We start from the raw sequence: 17,163 nt of genomic DNA on the forward strand, positions 1-17,163 counted from the left end.
TCCCCTCATTCTCTCAATCTTCATATTCCTTCATATCTCCCCGCAAACAACGTAACCACCATTCGATCGACGATCGTTTTCATACACCAACGACACTCGAGTTTATCGACTCTCGATTACGATTGCGCTGTTTACGATTGTCGAGCGAATAACAGGGGCGAGGTCTATCGAAACGTTCCAACGATCGTGCAATATCCGAGAGAAGAGAAAGAAACGCGACCGAAAACGTTGGAAAACGTCGTTTTTTTCCATCCATATCGTCGCGTATTTCTTCCTTCTCTTTTTCCTTCTTTCTATTCTTTTTCTCTATCCGGCTTAACGAACAGCTCGCGTTTCGTTCTCTTTGTTTCGAAAGAATCATTCGTTCTCTCGTTCCTGTTCGGCCGAAATCACGTCATAAAAGATTGTACAAAATGACGACAAATGGCACGTTGGCCATCGAGGAAAATAAGGGCGAACGCCTCTCTTCAGAGGATGAAGAAAAGGCTTCCTAATGCCTCGTGAACACTGGTGTCTCGTTTTTCGATTCGTTCTTCTGATCACGCTCACGCGAATGTTGTACATTTGTACAACGATTATATTTGTTGATTAGAATTAAATTTTTAACTTGGTAACTTTTTCTTTTTTTCTTTTTTTTTTTTGAAGATATAATTAGGCACAAAGTTAGCCATGTTTGATTATTATATTTATATTATAATAATTTACAATTATTTATATTTGATATAAAAAGATATCTTGATCTAAATTCGCGTCAGCGTGAATCATTTATAAGTTCATATCTGAAATCTCTTGCACGATAATTTATTTTATAATTTTAAGTAGTAATATTATAATAATAATGAGTTAAATTGCAAATTATATAGATATTTTAGTTAAATTTTACGCGAAATATCAGTTAAATTGTAATTTGTAAATTTATTTATAGAAATTCTATAAGAAAATCTGTTTATTTAACAAATTTTTTTACTTTTACGTAATTGATATTATTCCAATCGTGCAAGAGAACCTTTTCAACATCGTACATCAATCTTCACAATGATCAAGCTAAAAATCACTTTAGAGCAATGAAATTTATAAAGGGAACATTTTCTATAAGTAAAACATGATGATTTGCATATCATTTTCTTTGAAATAAAAATAAAAAAAGCTTGCAGTTTTATTAACAGAAAAATGAATAAATTTAACAAAAAAAGAATTTGCCAAAAATCTAAATTGACAAATTTTTTATTTTTATAGTTATGTAAAAATATATAGATGCTTTTAGCAAAATTGATATTAGTTTCTATCCAACTAGAAACATATTTATTTTTATAATATTACTTAAATTCTTCTAATGTGTAACAAACTGCACAATTAATATAAAATCATTAATTGACAAAATTGTTCTTAAATGAAAAATAAGTCAAACAACAATGTTCCCTCTATATATTTCTTTTATTTAACTCCAAGGTTTTAAAAAACATTGATTAACAATTACAGAGAATGAGGGAATAAGAGTAAAAAATCGACACCCGGCTACAACTGCGTATTAATCGTACAATTAGACGTACAATTGAGCAAACAATAGGACAGCAATGAAAGTTTTTTCGATCCAAATCCATTCGAACCCTTTGTTTCTTTTTAATCCTCTTCCACCCCTTTTTCGCTCTCTTTCCATCGATCGACAATAGGAGATAAAACAAGATTCACGTTCCACAAGTTTATTTTTTTTTTCTTCCTCTTATTTTCTCTCTGTTTTTTTTTTCTTCCGCGTGAAACGCGAGAATTCGAGTGGGACTGTTTATACAGAAAACGACGACGTCGAAGAAAATGCGCCACGAGGACGCTGGAACGAGATCATTCGTGCGATTGATACGATCATTCGAGATATTACAAATAGATTAGAAAAAGGGTATACGTGCGAGTGTGCGACGAACGACGGCTTGATATTTAATTAATGGAGAGTGGAGGAGAAGCGAAGGGAGAGGGATAAGTTTGATGAGTTTGTTTTTTTTTTTTTCTGAAGATCGATCTTTTGGATTTCAATAATGAAAGAATGAGAATGGTTTTTTTTTAAATTATAATTGTCTTAATTGATTAATTAAAAAGAGATAAAATCAATTTTTAAATGAATTATTTTAATGAAATAAAAAGGATACTGTAACTTTGTAAAATTAAATACATTATGTGAAGATAATATGAAAGATAAGATAATTTATTTAGGTAATATAGAAAAGTTTTTAGTAGTAATATTGATATTGATTAAAACTGTAACAAGTGAAAAAATTTTTAATATCAGAAAACCGTGGATAAAATTACATTATAATAAAAAAAGATCTAATATTTTTTCAACATTCTTGGAGTCTTTTTTTTTTTTAGAGAGTAAATACATTCAAGAATAAATAACAATAAGTCCACAATAATTTTCACTCTCAACGCAGCATTCATTGAGTGAAATGAATAACTCTTTAGAACATTTTTTGACAGTTTTAATCTCAAATTAAATTTCGAATTTATTTGGGAGTAAAACTATTGAGAGTTACTTTTGAGAATATCTTTTCACAAATGAAAATTGCATTGAGAATGGTTCTTGCATTGAGAGTAATTTTCAAATGCATTCGAATACTTCCATTTGATAACACGAAGGAAAGACCATTCTCAGAATATTTGAACAACATTTTCTCCTCGCTTCCAATCCACTCGATAATCCAACGATCGTAAATAGCGACAGAGCGTAAAGATATTAGAAAAAAAAAAAATAATAATACTTGAAACGATGCGATCTTACAGCTGAACAGGAAAAATCCCAAAGACTGTTTTCTTTTTTTTTTTTTTTTTGTGCTTGACAATTACGAGTGTGAAATTCAGACGAACGAAGACGAGTACGAGATATTTATTGTGGTCCTGGATGAAACTGTACTCGTGTTTCTTAGAATTAGAGATGAATCGTGTATAACCGATTCGAATGTGCGCGTAACGTTTTCATTTTCGTCACGGTGTTAAAAGGCTTACACGACGACGATTTCATAGGTAAACGTTTAGATTGGGCGCAGTGGATTTTACAATTAACGATATTGCGCGAGAATCACCGTACGACATTGCAATTTTCGTTTATTGAAAAATGAAATAAAGATGATGCTTCGTTAAATATATATTTTAAATATATATATATTCTGTTTCATTATTCAAGTTAATGTTCAGATACACGAGATAATTATTTGGAATATTTATTATCTGGTAAGTTTAATACAATGTTTGTTAATTACAATTCTTTTTGCAATATTTGAATCCTTTCTTTTATTTAAAGTAAAAAAACAAAATTAAAATTGTTTTATTGCTATGGAAGCATAAGTTAAATAATGAAAGAATTATATTTCTTAAAATATAGTAATTATATAAATAAATTAAATAACTAATAAATTTAAAAATTCAAATATTTTAAGAATGGAATATTTAAAAATCTGTATATAGTCTTTGAATACTAATATTAATATATTTTTTATTAAATAATATTATCAATTATTATTAACTATAAAATATTTCAACTTAAAACAATAATGAAGTTTGAAAATTTTCATTTAATAAAATATAGTGAACATTTAATAAAGTGATTAATTACATAATTCTTATAAAAATAATTATTTATAAAATAAAATAGTAGATGATTAATTAGTAAAAAAACAAAATTCTTAAAATCACAAATCAAATATTATCAATATAACTTTTTGTTTTTTTTTAAATCTTATGAAATAATAAATTGCTTAATCGTACAGTGTATCTCGTCACCTCATGCCCTCTCTTCTTTCCCTCTAGAAAACGTCGAAATTACACATTTTTCTCTCTCTCTCTCTCTCTCTCTCTTTCTCTCTCTCTCTCCCATACTTTCGATGACATTCATGATTAGCAATTTATCAGACGCGAAATTTAACCACGCGTCTTCGTTGCTTCGATTTACGATTAAATGTATAACATTTGTTTTTTTTTTTATTATATTTTTTTTTATTTTCTTTTTTTTATTTAGATTGTTCTGAGCAATTGAGATCTAGTATTGGAGGGATTTCATATACCTGAAAATATTTAGTCACTTGCCTCGTCTCTCTTTCTATTCTCCTCCTCGTCTCGCTCCTGTTCGTCGATTTCTCACCATTTTCAATTTTTCACTTTCACCATTCGAACTCAAAACACCATTTACAAATCTTCAACCTTCTCCGTTTTTTACCTCGATTCTTTCTGTGTCCTCTTCTTATCACAATCTCGATGATTCCTTGTCATATCTCTTCACTTTTCTTTCATCTTTTCTTTAAAACGTTACGTTGCCATTTTATTTTATTTTTCTTTATTTGTGTGTTTCGTTTCTTTTTTTTAAATTAGAATACTCTCTCTCTCTCTCTCTCTTTCTCTCTCTCTCTTTCTCTCTCCCTTTCACACATTACGCGTCTCATCCATCCTCCGCACACCGCACGCACTCACACTTATCTGAGAGTAACAATTGACATGCGTTTCGTAACTTTCCTAGCGTCTAGACAATGTATCCCTGCATTGTCTTTTAAATCCTTTTTCTTTTTTTTTTTTTTTATTATTTTTTTTCAAATACAACGTACTTCGTACGATATTTTTCTCTTTTTTTTTCTTCTACGTAAATTTTTTTCATTTTTTTTTTCTTCTTCTTCGACACCAGGCTACGATAAAAGAAGCCACGATGAAATCCATCAAGCGATTCGCAACGTCGTTGCGTTCTCTCGAGTCTTAAAGAGAAACGGGGGAAAAAAAAGGCGAGTATAAGTTTTTTCTTCTCTCTTTCTCGTTTTTCGTTATTGATGTGCCCGAACGAGATCCTTCGTTTCTTTTTTTTCGATAAATGATCTTTAAACGGATTTTTTTCTTTAATCGAAATCAATGTCGATGACAACGATGATGGATGCTGACAAGGATCGATCGTTCGATCGTTCGATCCTTATCCCTATTTCATTTCTGAACGATGACTAATTCGACTAATTCTCCTTTTATTTTTCTTGCCTCGGGTTTCGCGATAGGCCGAAATCTCGATACTTGAATCGGACGAGATGCTGTGTTTGAGATGGTTTGATGTTGTTTGTTTACCTATACATAATAATTATCGATATTTTCTATTGATTATACTTTCTAATTTTGAAAATATCGTGTAAATTTGTATGGAACGCATAAATGAAAATAAAATTAAAAATATATCTTAATTATCAATCAATTGAATAGGATACTTGTTAGATAAGGAGATCGATTTTTATCTCGATAGAAAAATAAATGGTGTAGATATTTATAATATCGTGACAAGATCGAATATAGATAAAAAAAAAGCGGAGCATTATATTATCACATTTTATCATCACCGCAAAAGAGGTTTCAATTCCAGTTCTCGCTAGGATAATATATCATCAATTCCCATTCAATTCAAGTTTCAAATCACTGACTTTTCAATTTGTATTCCCGGTTCTTACAAAAGTAATTTAACACATTCCGTTAAAACGAGATGTATCCTCAATTTCTTGATTTCGTCGAACACAATAAACAATACAATTCACAATAATTGCTAATATAAAATTTAATAAATTTTTCAAGAAAAACACGACAAAGTAATAAGTAATTTTTCCTTTAATTACTATGACTATGTAATCAAATACTAAATACTATCACCAATTTCCACCACAGCTCTAACTATATTCTCAAGGGAACAACACGCTTTCTTCCAAACGCTATTTCCTCTAAAAGCATTCTCGCATCGACAACAACGACAAAAGCGCGAAACAACCATCAAACCATCCATTACAAAGCCAATTCTCGACCGACACATTCCCTCTTTTGTCCCTCATTCAGGCGGAAAGCCAGTTGCCGGGAAACAACAATGCAAGTAGGCCCGTACTTCTTCTTGCAATATATATAGGTCCATTTTTTTTTTTTTTTTACGTTAGAATCGTTCATTTTTGGCTGGATGAATCGCGAATGAAGGGGACGCACTCGATTCCGTTGGCTCATCTTCGATGGCCGCCAACGCTTCGATGGAATGACACTTAGGAACCTAACGAGAGAAACCGATCGACGACGTTCATATCTAAAACACGTTGTTCCGAACGATGCGGCCGTACTTTTTTTTCTTTTTCTTTTTTTTCTTTCTTTTTTTTCTTTTTTTTTTAATCGTGTAAAAACGTCGAATTGCCCCGCTCCCGATCGATCTAACGATCTGTGCGGATCGTTGGAAGAAGAGAAACGGAGCGAAGCGTCGCGGAGGAGGATCGATTAAATCGGTTCAAGAAGTTGGAGAAGCGGGGCAATTGTCGAGGAGGACGAGGGTTAATTTAATCCTAATGCGATCGAAGACGACACGGAGAGTTACGAGAATCCGCTCTCGATATTTTATTTTATTTTATCTATTTATTATTTTTCTTCTTCTTCTCCTTCTTCCTTTTCCTCTTCCTCTTCTTCATCTTCATCTTCATCTTCTTTCACTGCTGCTAATAATTCGCTATTATTAGACTAAGTTTTCCTCATTTTCTCTCTTCCCCGACTATCTTCTTCTTCTTTCTTTTCATTTTTCTATTTAACGATTCACTTTTTTGCGTTGCTAGGCAGTCCGTTCCTTATCTGAAGTACTTCAGACCGGCGACCAGCAGGAACTTCTCGATGAAAAGCTCGGAATCGAGGACGGCGATGTGCGCGGCTCGGCCAATCAGCGCGTTAGCCGTAGCCGGCAACGCGTGGTGCACGTCGTACCTGACCAAACTCACCCCCGAGGAGGACATCACTGGGTAGAGGATATTGTGCACCATCTCACGATACGCTGCGCCTGTAAAAAGGTTAAAAATTGATGATTTTTTTGTGTATTTTGTCGAACTGTATAAAATGAAGATCGATATTGATATTTTCAGCATCTTGAAGAATGATAAAATAGATAAATAATGATATAATTTTGAGTGTTATTGTAAGAAAAGGATGGGATATTTAGATATTTTTATATTTGTATCGATAAATTAAAAATGTTGGAATAACATATCGTATGATGAAAATAAGGACGAGGAAAAATATTTCTTAGTTTGCTAGAGTTAGTGCATAAAAATTTTGAGTATTGTTTGAGTACCTTAAATCAAATCTGTTACATATTTTTTATTGCAAAATTTAAAATGATATGATATGCAATAATAAATAAATTTTTGCATGAAAATCTATTTTCTCTTAATCAAAATGTAAAAATAAATTGGATACGCATAGAAAATTTCTCCAAATTAAATAATAATCTCAAGGGATAATCCTTCCCTTCAAAAATAAATTTCATCCTCGCAAATGATATATAATCTATAAAATATGAGACATAAGAAATCGCAATTCGGTTCCTCGACGTTTCGATATATTTCTTCCTTTTCACAGAAGAATTTCTTTGATAAAAAAGAGAGAGAGAAAGAGAGAGAGAAGATGAATAGAAATCTACGTAAGATAAGCTTCTCGATGGAAGCTTCTCTTATCCAATCAACGATGTTCACTCGGGATTGACCGTTCGATAAAGTCGTATTATCGGGAAATAAATGAAAAATAAACGTCGATTACCTTGATCGGTCGAATCCCGCACAGCGGCTTTGCACAGCTCTATACGAGCGGAATGAAGGGGCACGTATCGATCCTGCGCGCTACCGCACAGGAGGACGTGTTTGAACTTTTCGAGATTGCTCTTCTGGCTGAGGCGGAACATGAACGATCGTCTGACATCCGACGCGTCTTTCATGGCCAATTGTAACAACGAGCCGGATTTCTTCAGTTTCTGCATGAACCACATACCTGGACAGGATTTCATTACGAACGTTTGAAAATATATCTGTGGTTTATAGAGATTGATGATATTGCTTATCGTATATACCTTTCTATTCAAAGTATTCCACTAAGTGTAATTTTATCATCAAAATTATAATTATAATAAAAATTATAAGTCGACGTTAAAATTGATATTCTATAAGAATTTTTAAATTTAATTTAATCAAGGATCGATAAAAATTTGTAATACTAATATTAATATTTTGATATTTCGTAGGTTCAAAGGGAAAAAGAAAGGGAAAAGAAGAATAAGAGTGTTTCTACAATCTATTATTCTAGAAGATTCGTAAGTAGGACTAACAAGTCTTGGATGAAAGGATTGTAAAATAATTTTAATGGAAAGTATCATTATATTATTCTTTATACATGTACGATCATTTTGATTTTAAAAAATAAGAAACGACTTAAGATTTTCGAGCTTACCTGCATTAACTAATCCACTGGTGTTATACAGTGTACCCAAGTGTGGACCGCTTAGGCTGAGAAAGGTATGTAAACGTGGAAGAAGCGGTCGTAATTGAGGCCGCGTCAGAGCGCTTCTTATGATGATGGTCCCTAAAGAATGTCCGATGAAACTCACTTTCGTTGGGTTCAGGCCCGATGTCTCGATGTGATGGAGAATCTCGGCTACCAATCGATCGGTCATCGTATCAAAATCCGAGAAGGTATCACCCTTTTCAACAAATGTAAAAATAATATATAATAATTTATTCATTTTCTCTTATAAAAACATCGTTTTCTATATAAAAATCTTTCTATGCAAAAGAGACAGAACAATATCTTTTCCAATTCTTTCTTTCAAAAGAATATAATAAAAAGCTTTACCATTCCCTCTTTTGCTTCAATTGTTACCTCGATGAAAATCCTTTTACGCGTGTAAAAGGATGAATAAACGAAATGAAATGGATTCATTTTAAAAATCTTCACCTGATTTCTCTCGGACATTAAAAAATCTAGATGCGCCCCGGGAAGACTGAGTTCCAAGTACGTCTTGACCAAACGAAGATCAGCTGGATTGCCGTCGAGACCATGGACGCAGATGATGAGATGGGCACCTTCCGGCGAGAACAGCCGATACTCGTTGCTGATGTGGAAGTACGGCATGGTCGAGGCCAGGGTCGGATAATCACTAAGAGGCACATTCGATCTTAGAGGTTTTACCGACGACGGGGTCAGGAAGTCACCGTATCCAAAGGAATGGGCACGTTTATGGAAACGCAACTGCGCTTCCTTTCGTTCTCTAGAGAGGATAAGGTAGACAAAGAGAAACTTAACTACGAAAAAACACAAATAGACAGACGAAAGCTATCGTCGAAACTCAAAGAAAGCGGGTCGAGTACAGCTGTGGATGATATTTGCGAACAAAGGAAGGAAACAGCGAAAATAATAATAATAATTTCACGATACTACTTGATAATTCTCTCGAAGGATGAAAACGATGAGGGTGTTACGAATGAAGGAGCTGTTCAGAGGCCATAGGATTTTGTCAAATCTTTTCCTATTTTTTCCTAGCGTTGCAAGTGACTAATATTTGGGCAATTAGATGCGCTCTACTAAGTTCTCAGCAAAATTAATTGCAATACTGGTGAAGCATCAGGATATTCTATTCTAGGAAACACAAGTCGTTCTAAACTTTCTGGAAATTGGATCGCATTCAATTCCTCACTTCTTCTTATCTTATCGATACGCCACGAATAAATTAGCAATTTGAAAAATTCGCAGCCTGCCAATGAATGCATACAATCTTTAATATATTTTAAAAATTTCCTCAACGATTATATCCAATAAGACTTCTCCTTCTAATTTTAAAAACACGCGGAGAGAATGAAATATTTTATTTTAAACAAGTTAATTACATACAATTGCAAATTGCAAACTTTTCAAAATACAAACCTCACACTCAACGAAATAACACTCAACGAAATTCCACCAAAAATATCCGAAAGCATCGATCAACAACGCACCTGTATATCTTCCCCGAGAAGCTCATCTGCCTCTTGAACTCCTCCTTGCACTTTTTGAAATTAATTGCCTCGTCCTGCGTCGATTGCAACATCTCTTTTCCCTCCTGATAACAGTCCAAACAAATATCCCTGGCCCCGTACGGAGGATCCCTGCTCTCCCTCTCCCTCTCCCTCTCCCTGTTCTTCTGAGGGCTGCAAGGGGCGGTTTTCGTCTGTTTCGGGCTTCTGACCGGTTTCACCGTTTCGTAAACGTGATAGAGAGGATTGTCGATGATGGCAGGGGGGTCGCGGAATTCCTCGGGGGGCGGTGGCTCGTCCTGGAACATCTTCGGCGGTGGGAGGCGCACCTCCTCGTACGAGTGCTCCTCCACGCTCTCCTTGGTCGGGGGTGGCCTCTCCTTCCTCGGCACGATTCTCGATAATTTCTGGCGAAGCTGCTCGCTCGACAGCTTCGCGTTCCTGCGCTGCTCCGAGCTCGACGTGTCCCCGCTGCTCACCCAACCGGAACACTCGGACGTCAGGTTGCTGGAGCTGGAGCTGGTTGTCGGGCTGCTTGGTCTGCTGGACGGCGGGCTGAGCGGGTTCGGAATGACGGGAAGATTGTTGCTAAGGCTGTCCTTGCTGTCGCGTATAGGCATGCAAGGCAATGAAACAGCGCTCCGTGGCACCACCACCTTGTTCTGCGCCACGGGCACGCTGGCGCATCTCAGTCTTTTCACGCTCGGCGCCGGGGCGCCGGCGCTCGATGTGTCGGAAGGCGTCGTGCCGTTCGTAGCCGGCGTCTCCATGGGAGATTTGATGGGCTCCACCTGCGATAACGATCAGGATACTTCGATCAAGAATAAATTTCGAGTGGTATTGATTTTATAGATTGTATCTAGATATTTAGAATCGACGTGGAAAAATCTTTACAAGAATCGACATATAGGAATAGTCTTCGAATTGAATAGAATTCGAATTGATAATCGTACCTTTAAAATAATCTTATTATTATTCTCCACCTCTAAAACGTTCGTTGTAGGTACGGGAGGTGGAGGGCGATACTTGGGCAAAGGAGCGACAGCGGGGTCCTGGTAAGCCGGAGGCGGTGGTGCCGGCTTCCTATTTCGATGGCTGCACTTCCTGCTCTCCTCGGTCGGGTGATCTATGTCCAGCACAGGGGCTGAATGCGGCCTTCGACCGTGCTTGTCCTTCCTCTTCTCAGTCGCTCGATGCTGCTCCTTCTTCGGCTCCGACATCGCGGTCATCACTTTGTAGAACATCTCATTGGTCAATTCCTGCATTTTATTCTCCTCGTTCTGCTGTCTCCTGTGCTTCTCCTCCCCCCCGGCGTAACACGGTGCTGCCACGCCGTTTCGAGGCGACTTGACAGCGGCCCTCTCCTCTCTTCTCCTCGGCCTTTCCCTCCGAAAGTCGCAGTACTCGTTACGATCGACGTCGTCCACCAATCTCTCCGTGCTCTTCGGTCTTCTTCTATTTTCTGCCTCCCCGTGTGTCCGTCCGCTGGTGCCGTTGGTGCGATAGAAGAACGAATCCGTGGTAGTGGATGTGTAATTCGACCTTTTGTACAGAGGATCGACCATCATCGAGTGACTGCTAGGCAATCCATTTCCGCCATTCATCGACTCCTGGATCTCTCGGTTCCGTTGATTCAATCCTGAGCCGGTCTTCCCGATCGTGTGGTATCTACGAGACTCCAGTCCGTTCGTTTGACTGTATTTGCCGCCCGTTTGATGAGTCTGTTTGCGTGAATTGCCACGATACGTCACCCTGTCCAGGGTAGCCGTGTGAAGAGGCTGTTGTTCTGGAAAGAACGTGTCGCCATTGACGCTTGCCTTGTTAGAAAGAAAGTTGGTTTGATCGTTGGTAGTCGTGGATAATGGTTGGCGTGATGCTAGTCGATGGCTGCGTGGCTCTAGGCGAATTCTTCTTGTGTCCAGGGAGTGATAATCTGTAGAAGAATGAAAAAATACGGTCATCGTTGGTTTTATCGAGTCTTCGGAATTATATTTCAGTAAAATGAGTAATTCGAAAGAAGAATCATAATGGTGTTATACTTTGAAATGTATGTTAATTTAAAGTTTTCTAAGAGTTCTTTGAAATTTTGTCGAGAAGAGGAGACGCAGAGAAGAAAGAGCTGTTAAGCTGAAGTGTGATAAAAAATACAAATTTTTTAAATGCACATAAAAGTTGACCAAGTGGATGCAAGTGTGAATGTAAAGAACGAGTTCTTTTTAAGGTGAATCGTGTGTAGTAATCAAGAGTTCAGAGGGAAAGTTTTTTAACGTTAAATTCAGAGAGAGAATATACACGGAGAGAATGCAAGGTATATGGAGGATCGTAGAGAATCTACGAACATATTAAAAGAACAGATTTTTTTTTATTACACAATATGTGTTGATATGCACACATAAATATTAATGTAATCACTAAAATATTAATATAAAACATTACAAACGCAAAATATTTTCTCGTGCAATATAAATGATTTTCTCAGCTGACAATGGAATAACGTGTTGCGTAAGATGGTTTAATATTTCATTCAACATAAGCATTATATAGTTGTATTGTATAAAGCATTTCGAATAATGCATCAATATAAATTATTACGACAATATATTATATAATAAATCTTTGGAACCTATAAAAATCAATTTTCCTATGATACATTGATTTTTGCCATTACTTGAAAACATTAATTACGAGTTAAAAAATTAAAAAAAGAAGAAGGAATATGAAAAAATTCTACAAAAGAGATCGAGTTAATCAAATTTCTATCATCCTACCTTCAGCAACGTTGGGAGACTTATTCTCGTTCCAGCAGTCCGTCATCTGGCCATGGTCCATCGTTCCCAAACACGTGGGCACGGTGAGGGTTTGTTCGCACGATTTGTTCGACGGTCTGTAACCGGGCAACTGTCCGCCAGGTGGCAGTTCGGGGAACATGGCCGCAAGGAGCGACGTGATCGAGGTGTTCTGAGGATCGGCCTGTTGCCCGGGTAGCACCAACATCTGCGTGGATTTGGCACGTGGCAAGGGGACGACCGGTGTCGATCCAAGGGATGGATTTGGCGCGGAGCAGGCTTGCTGGCCGGAAGGAGGGAAAAGCGTGCTACTGGACGGCGCTGTCGACCTTTGCCTTCCTCTCGAAGGAACTGTCGCTGGCGGTGTGACGTTTCGGCTTCCGCCTCTCTGTCTCGGGAACAATTGCGTGGACACCGATCGAGGAAGAGTCTTTGGCGAGGTTCTTGGCTGAACTGGTTGGGCGATATCCGGACCGAGTTGGTCCAAGGACTTGCTGTGCCTGGCAGGAAGCGTGGAGGGCGTGAGCGTCAGCCGGCCTTGGACAGATCCGATGTCCTGGGCTGCACCTTCGCTCCTTGGCGACCAGATACCCATGGATCGAGACTCGAGAATCGCTGCGATTCCGCAACTGCAGTCGTCTATGCCGGGAACTGGAAGGATATTTCGATTCGTGGTTAATAATTGAAGAGTAGATAAAGGGTAGGTAAAGATTTTTTGATCATGAATATTTGAATCAAAGAAGAGATATTGGCTTGCGTAAAAGTGTTTCTTAAAGATTGGAGATGATATTTTATTTGTATTAACATAAATATAATTATACGTAATAATAGATTCAACGTTAAAAAATTATGGCACATTTTTAATATCAGTCACTTCTTACAATCATCAAAGAGAAGACTTTTTTTTTATTTTTACGAATAAAAATTATTATAATATTTCCAGAATAAAGATTTATTATTATTAGTGTTATGAATAATTTATGAATTCTTCGTAGAGAAAGATTGTAGCCATTTCTGGCACAATCAGATATCGAGCTCATCTCTTTTCTCCGCATACATACTTACCGCTGTTTCTGTGCCTCTGTTTCATATCCACGTACTGATCCTCGAAGATCAAAGGCAGGGAATGAAGATCTCCGTCCAATTCCGGACAATGCACAGGCAATGGAGGCAAAGAGGCGAGATATCGCGATCTTCGTGCAGCCTCGCTCACTGCCTGATACGACTGATAATTCGCGTCGTAACAACCCCACGCAGACGTCCTGGGATTCTCCAACACGAAGAAACCTTCCGCGAAACGTTTCACCTATTTGAATTTATTGAAAACAATAATTTGAATATTCAATTTAATATCTCTTCGAAATCATTAATCCGACAATTAATCAGATATAAAATGTTCCAAATATTTTTGGAATATTTCAACGTAAAATTATTTTATTATCGTGATTACAAAATCAAAAAGAGATCGGAAAATTAAGAAAAATAATATAGAAGAATCATGCTGTACCCTCAATTGATGATGGATCCTCGCAAGGTGTTGATGAACAGCTTCACGCCCCGAGAACACCTCCAGAAAGTGTTGCCAGAGAACGATATTTTGTGCGCAGAGTTGAGCGATATCGGTTTCCTCCGTGTCCATCATCTGCAACTATATATATATACGCGCAAATTTTTTACCAAAGAAAGAATTCGAAAAGGGAGGAAAAACGATAGTTCCGTATTTTCCCGATATCGGAGAACCGACCTTGGTAATTTCTTTGTGCGTGTTCTGAGCGAGCTCGAGCGCCCTTTGCTGGCAAGAAGGTAGCAACCGCGCTAAATCGGCCAAGTCGTTGAGCAAAGATTCCCTTGCGGCCAAAAGTAACCTGATTACTTCCTGCTGAACCAGTTTCGCGTGTTGGATTCTCGTGGCCGAGCCGACGCATCTCGTCGTCGTTTCCTATAACGATTATGAATTTCTCGTTCGATATATTTTTTTCTTTTCTTTCTCCCTCTCACGAGTGTGTGTCACGACGAGTGAAATCGATTGGGATAGGTTGAATGAAGCCAAGCTCGTGTAAACTCACGATATTTCCTAACTGGGCATTGTTGTCTCCGTTCGCTGCAGACTGTTTAAATTGCAGCCACGGCTTCCCTCCACGCGGCGCGCTGCAAGCATATTAGCCAGTTAATTATCTACCCGCGATGTTAATTGAAACACAATCGAACCAGTGGCCAGTCGGGCGGAATGGAATTTTTCGATTAAAGCGATTAAAGGATTGGACGTGATTTAGATTCGTAATTCGGTTTTAACTTCTCGATCCTGGACTTTTTTTTTAATAAATTTGATTTTCAATCGAATTGAAAAAGAAAAAAAAAAAGTAATTGTGGAATTAAGTATTATCTTGGGATGGGATCGAATAGAATTGAATGGATTTTTTTCCACGCATTCTTTTTTTGCTAATCATCATCATCACAGGATATAATCCAATATAGATTATAAATTTGGTAATTTTAAAAATAATTAATTTATTATTATCTTTAATAATTTGACACATAATTTAAAACTCGAGTCATCGCATAGAAATCAAATTGAAACCAATTCCGTTAATACATTTCGACGATTTTAAAATTTAAAATTTCTCAGAAAGTTAGATTTCTGACCAGTATAAAAATACGAGAAAAAATCGAGGGAAATAATGATTTAAAAATTCCCATATAATCGACAATCTCATCGATATGTTTCGTTATAAGATATATGCTCATATTACAAACTTACCAGCTCTGCACATAATGAAGTATGCTCTTCCTACGCATAACACAGAAACACGATCAAACGAGCATATAGACAGAGAGAGAGAAAAAAAATTTCCATAATTAACAAACGTGTAAACAAGAACCGGAAAAAGATTTCAACTTGATACCGACTTGATATAGGGTTGATGAAGGGCCACGAGGCAGGCATGGATCGTGATGGAGACTGCGGCAAGATGAAAGTAATCGAAGAGCACCGGCAAATGATAGTGAAGTCCCTTCGTGGGCGCGAAGTTCAGCTGCAACGCCCTACAAAGCGAAAAGCAAACGAAAATCTTCGTCAAATCTTCAGGATGGAACACGAAAGGCCAAGGTTATCGATCTATTGTTAGACTTGTGAGAAAAATCTGAGTGAATATTTTGTCTTTTCCTAATGAGAATGATATTTGGAATCGTTTTATCTTTGTTACAATTTAATGGTAATTGTGATAATTGGAAATGAATATGGATTTATTAGAATTCAAAAGGAAAAGAGAAAAATAAAGAGAAGAGCACATTCAGAATCATCAAAGTTTTCCTAATAAGGTCTTAGATACGAGGATAAATATACAGAATAATTAAACCAAACCAGAACAGAGCTATCGAATATTTTTAAAACAATCGTACCTCTGTTGGAAAAGAAAAAGTTCCATCGACTTTCACTTATCCAAAATAATAATAAAGAAGAATTTTACATCGAAATAATGGTTTCTGGATCTTAAAAATTATTTTTAAGAGATAAAAAAATTCCAAAATTCCAAAAACCATCGATTAAACCATCAAGTGATGATACGTAGATAACGTATCTCTCTTTCATTTCCTTTATTCCCCTTATTTCCCCTCCAATTCTTACGTTACAAACTAAAACTCTCTCTCACGGTTCTTCCATAACGCTTGTAGTAATCTCCCTTCCAGAAACCGCAATCTGTTTCCCAAGCCTCACGCTCGGCCGATCGCCGCGTTTCTATGGGGGCCAAGACGTTGCCTCACCTAGAGGACACGCAGGCCATGTTCCCAGGCTGCGTTGGCTCGCTGAACCATAGCTCGACGCCGAGATTGAAGTGGGTTCGGGAAAGCACCTCCTCGATCTTGTGACTGTGCACGAGCACGTGAGCACGGAATAGGACCGACGTGCCGAGTGTCACCTCCTCGTTTCTGTAGAGGATCTGAAACCGCTTGCTCGTCCCTGGCGCCTCCAACGAGTCTGGGAACAATACGATAAAATTTTACGGATCTTCATCAATGTCTTATCATTGAAAAAGAAAAAAATATTTAAATGTGATTTATGAATTTTCTCAGTTATACAATTGTGCGAAATCGTCTTACGATTATCATGAAATTAAAAATGAATTTGTATCAAATTTGGATGAAGATCTCGTATCACTTTTTAGATCACAAATCTCGACGTGCTTTTTTTTTAAATAATAGCGTTTCGAGAAACGTGAGAATGTTGAAGTCTCGTCTACAGAATTTTTCATTTCTATCGAGTAAGATCTTTAATACGAATGCATGTACTTCCGGTTTTGGTGATTCGTACGTCTCTACAACAGAAACGGTCGGAGTGTACGGCGTACAATGAAGCGCGATACAAACGATCGAGAGAACTTTCTAACGCTATCAAGTGTGGCTCGGTTTGAACTAGTTCGAAATTCTCGTTGTCTAACTCTCGGCGGGGCGAATTCAACCGAGTTTTCTGGGACCGCCGGTGATGCGAAAGTTTCCATCTCCGGGGAGGAGGCGGATGCGAGAAAGTTCTTTGAATCGGTGGACACGCGTCGCCACGGGAAAAGGGGTGGTAATTTGTGGAAACT

The 17,163-nt window shown here is 37.3% G+C and overlaps 1 protein-coding gene across 7 annotated transcripts in view; it reads right to left on the minus strand.

The window, feature by feature from the left end:
- Positions 1-4,823: 4,823 nt before the first annotated feature.
- The window catches only part of LOC725046, a 42,446-nt gene continuing 30,106 nt past the window's right edge, over positions 4,824-17,163 (minus strand). For 2 of the 7 annotated variants that reach the window (XM_016914327.2, XM_016914324.2), the window contains 14 exons: positions 16,343-16,556; positions 15,488-15,622; positions 15,339-15,368; positions 14,647-14,728; positions 14,325-14,519; positions 14,088-14,228; positions 13,646-13,886; positions 12,563-13,231; positions 10,748-11,727; positions 9,777-10,585; positions 8,740-9,052; positions 8,236-8,485; positions 7,552-7,779; positions 4,824-6,796 (listed from right to left, as the gene is read on the minus strand). In XM_016914327.2, the coding sequence (XP_016769816.2) occupies positions 6,591-6,796; positions 7,552-7,779; positions 8,236-8,485; positions 8,740-9,052; positions 9,777-10,585; positions 10,748-11,727; positions 12,563-13,231; positions 13,646-13,886; positions 14,088-14,228; positions 14,325-14,519; positions 14,647-14,728; positions 15,339-15,368; positions 15,488-15,622; positions 16,343-16,556 (4,493 nt within the window). In that variant the 3' untranslated portion in view covers positions 4,824-6,590. Of the gene's footprint in view, positions 6,797-7,551; positions 7,780-8,235; positions 8,486-8,739; positions 9,053-9,776; positions 10,586-10,747; positions 11,728-12,562; positions 13,232-13,645; positions 13,887-14,087; positions 14,229-14,324; positions 14,520-14,646; positions 14,729-15,338; positions 15,369-15,487; positions 15,623-16,230; positions 16,557-17,163 lie in introns of those variants that run through there. The other 5 variants (XM_016914328.2, XM_016914330.2, XM_016914325.2 and 2 more) reach the window with 5 other exon arrangements.

The sequence above is a fragment of the Apis mellifera genome, linkage group LG10 (assembly GCF_003254395.2).
Source record: "Apis mellifera strain DH4 linkage group LG10, Amel_HAv3.1, whole genome shotgun sequence".
NCBI classification, from domain to species: Eukaryota; Metazoa; Arthropoda; class Insecta; order Hymenoptera; family Apidae; genus Apis; species Apis mellifera.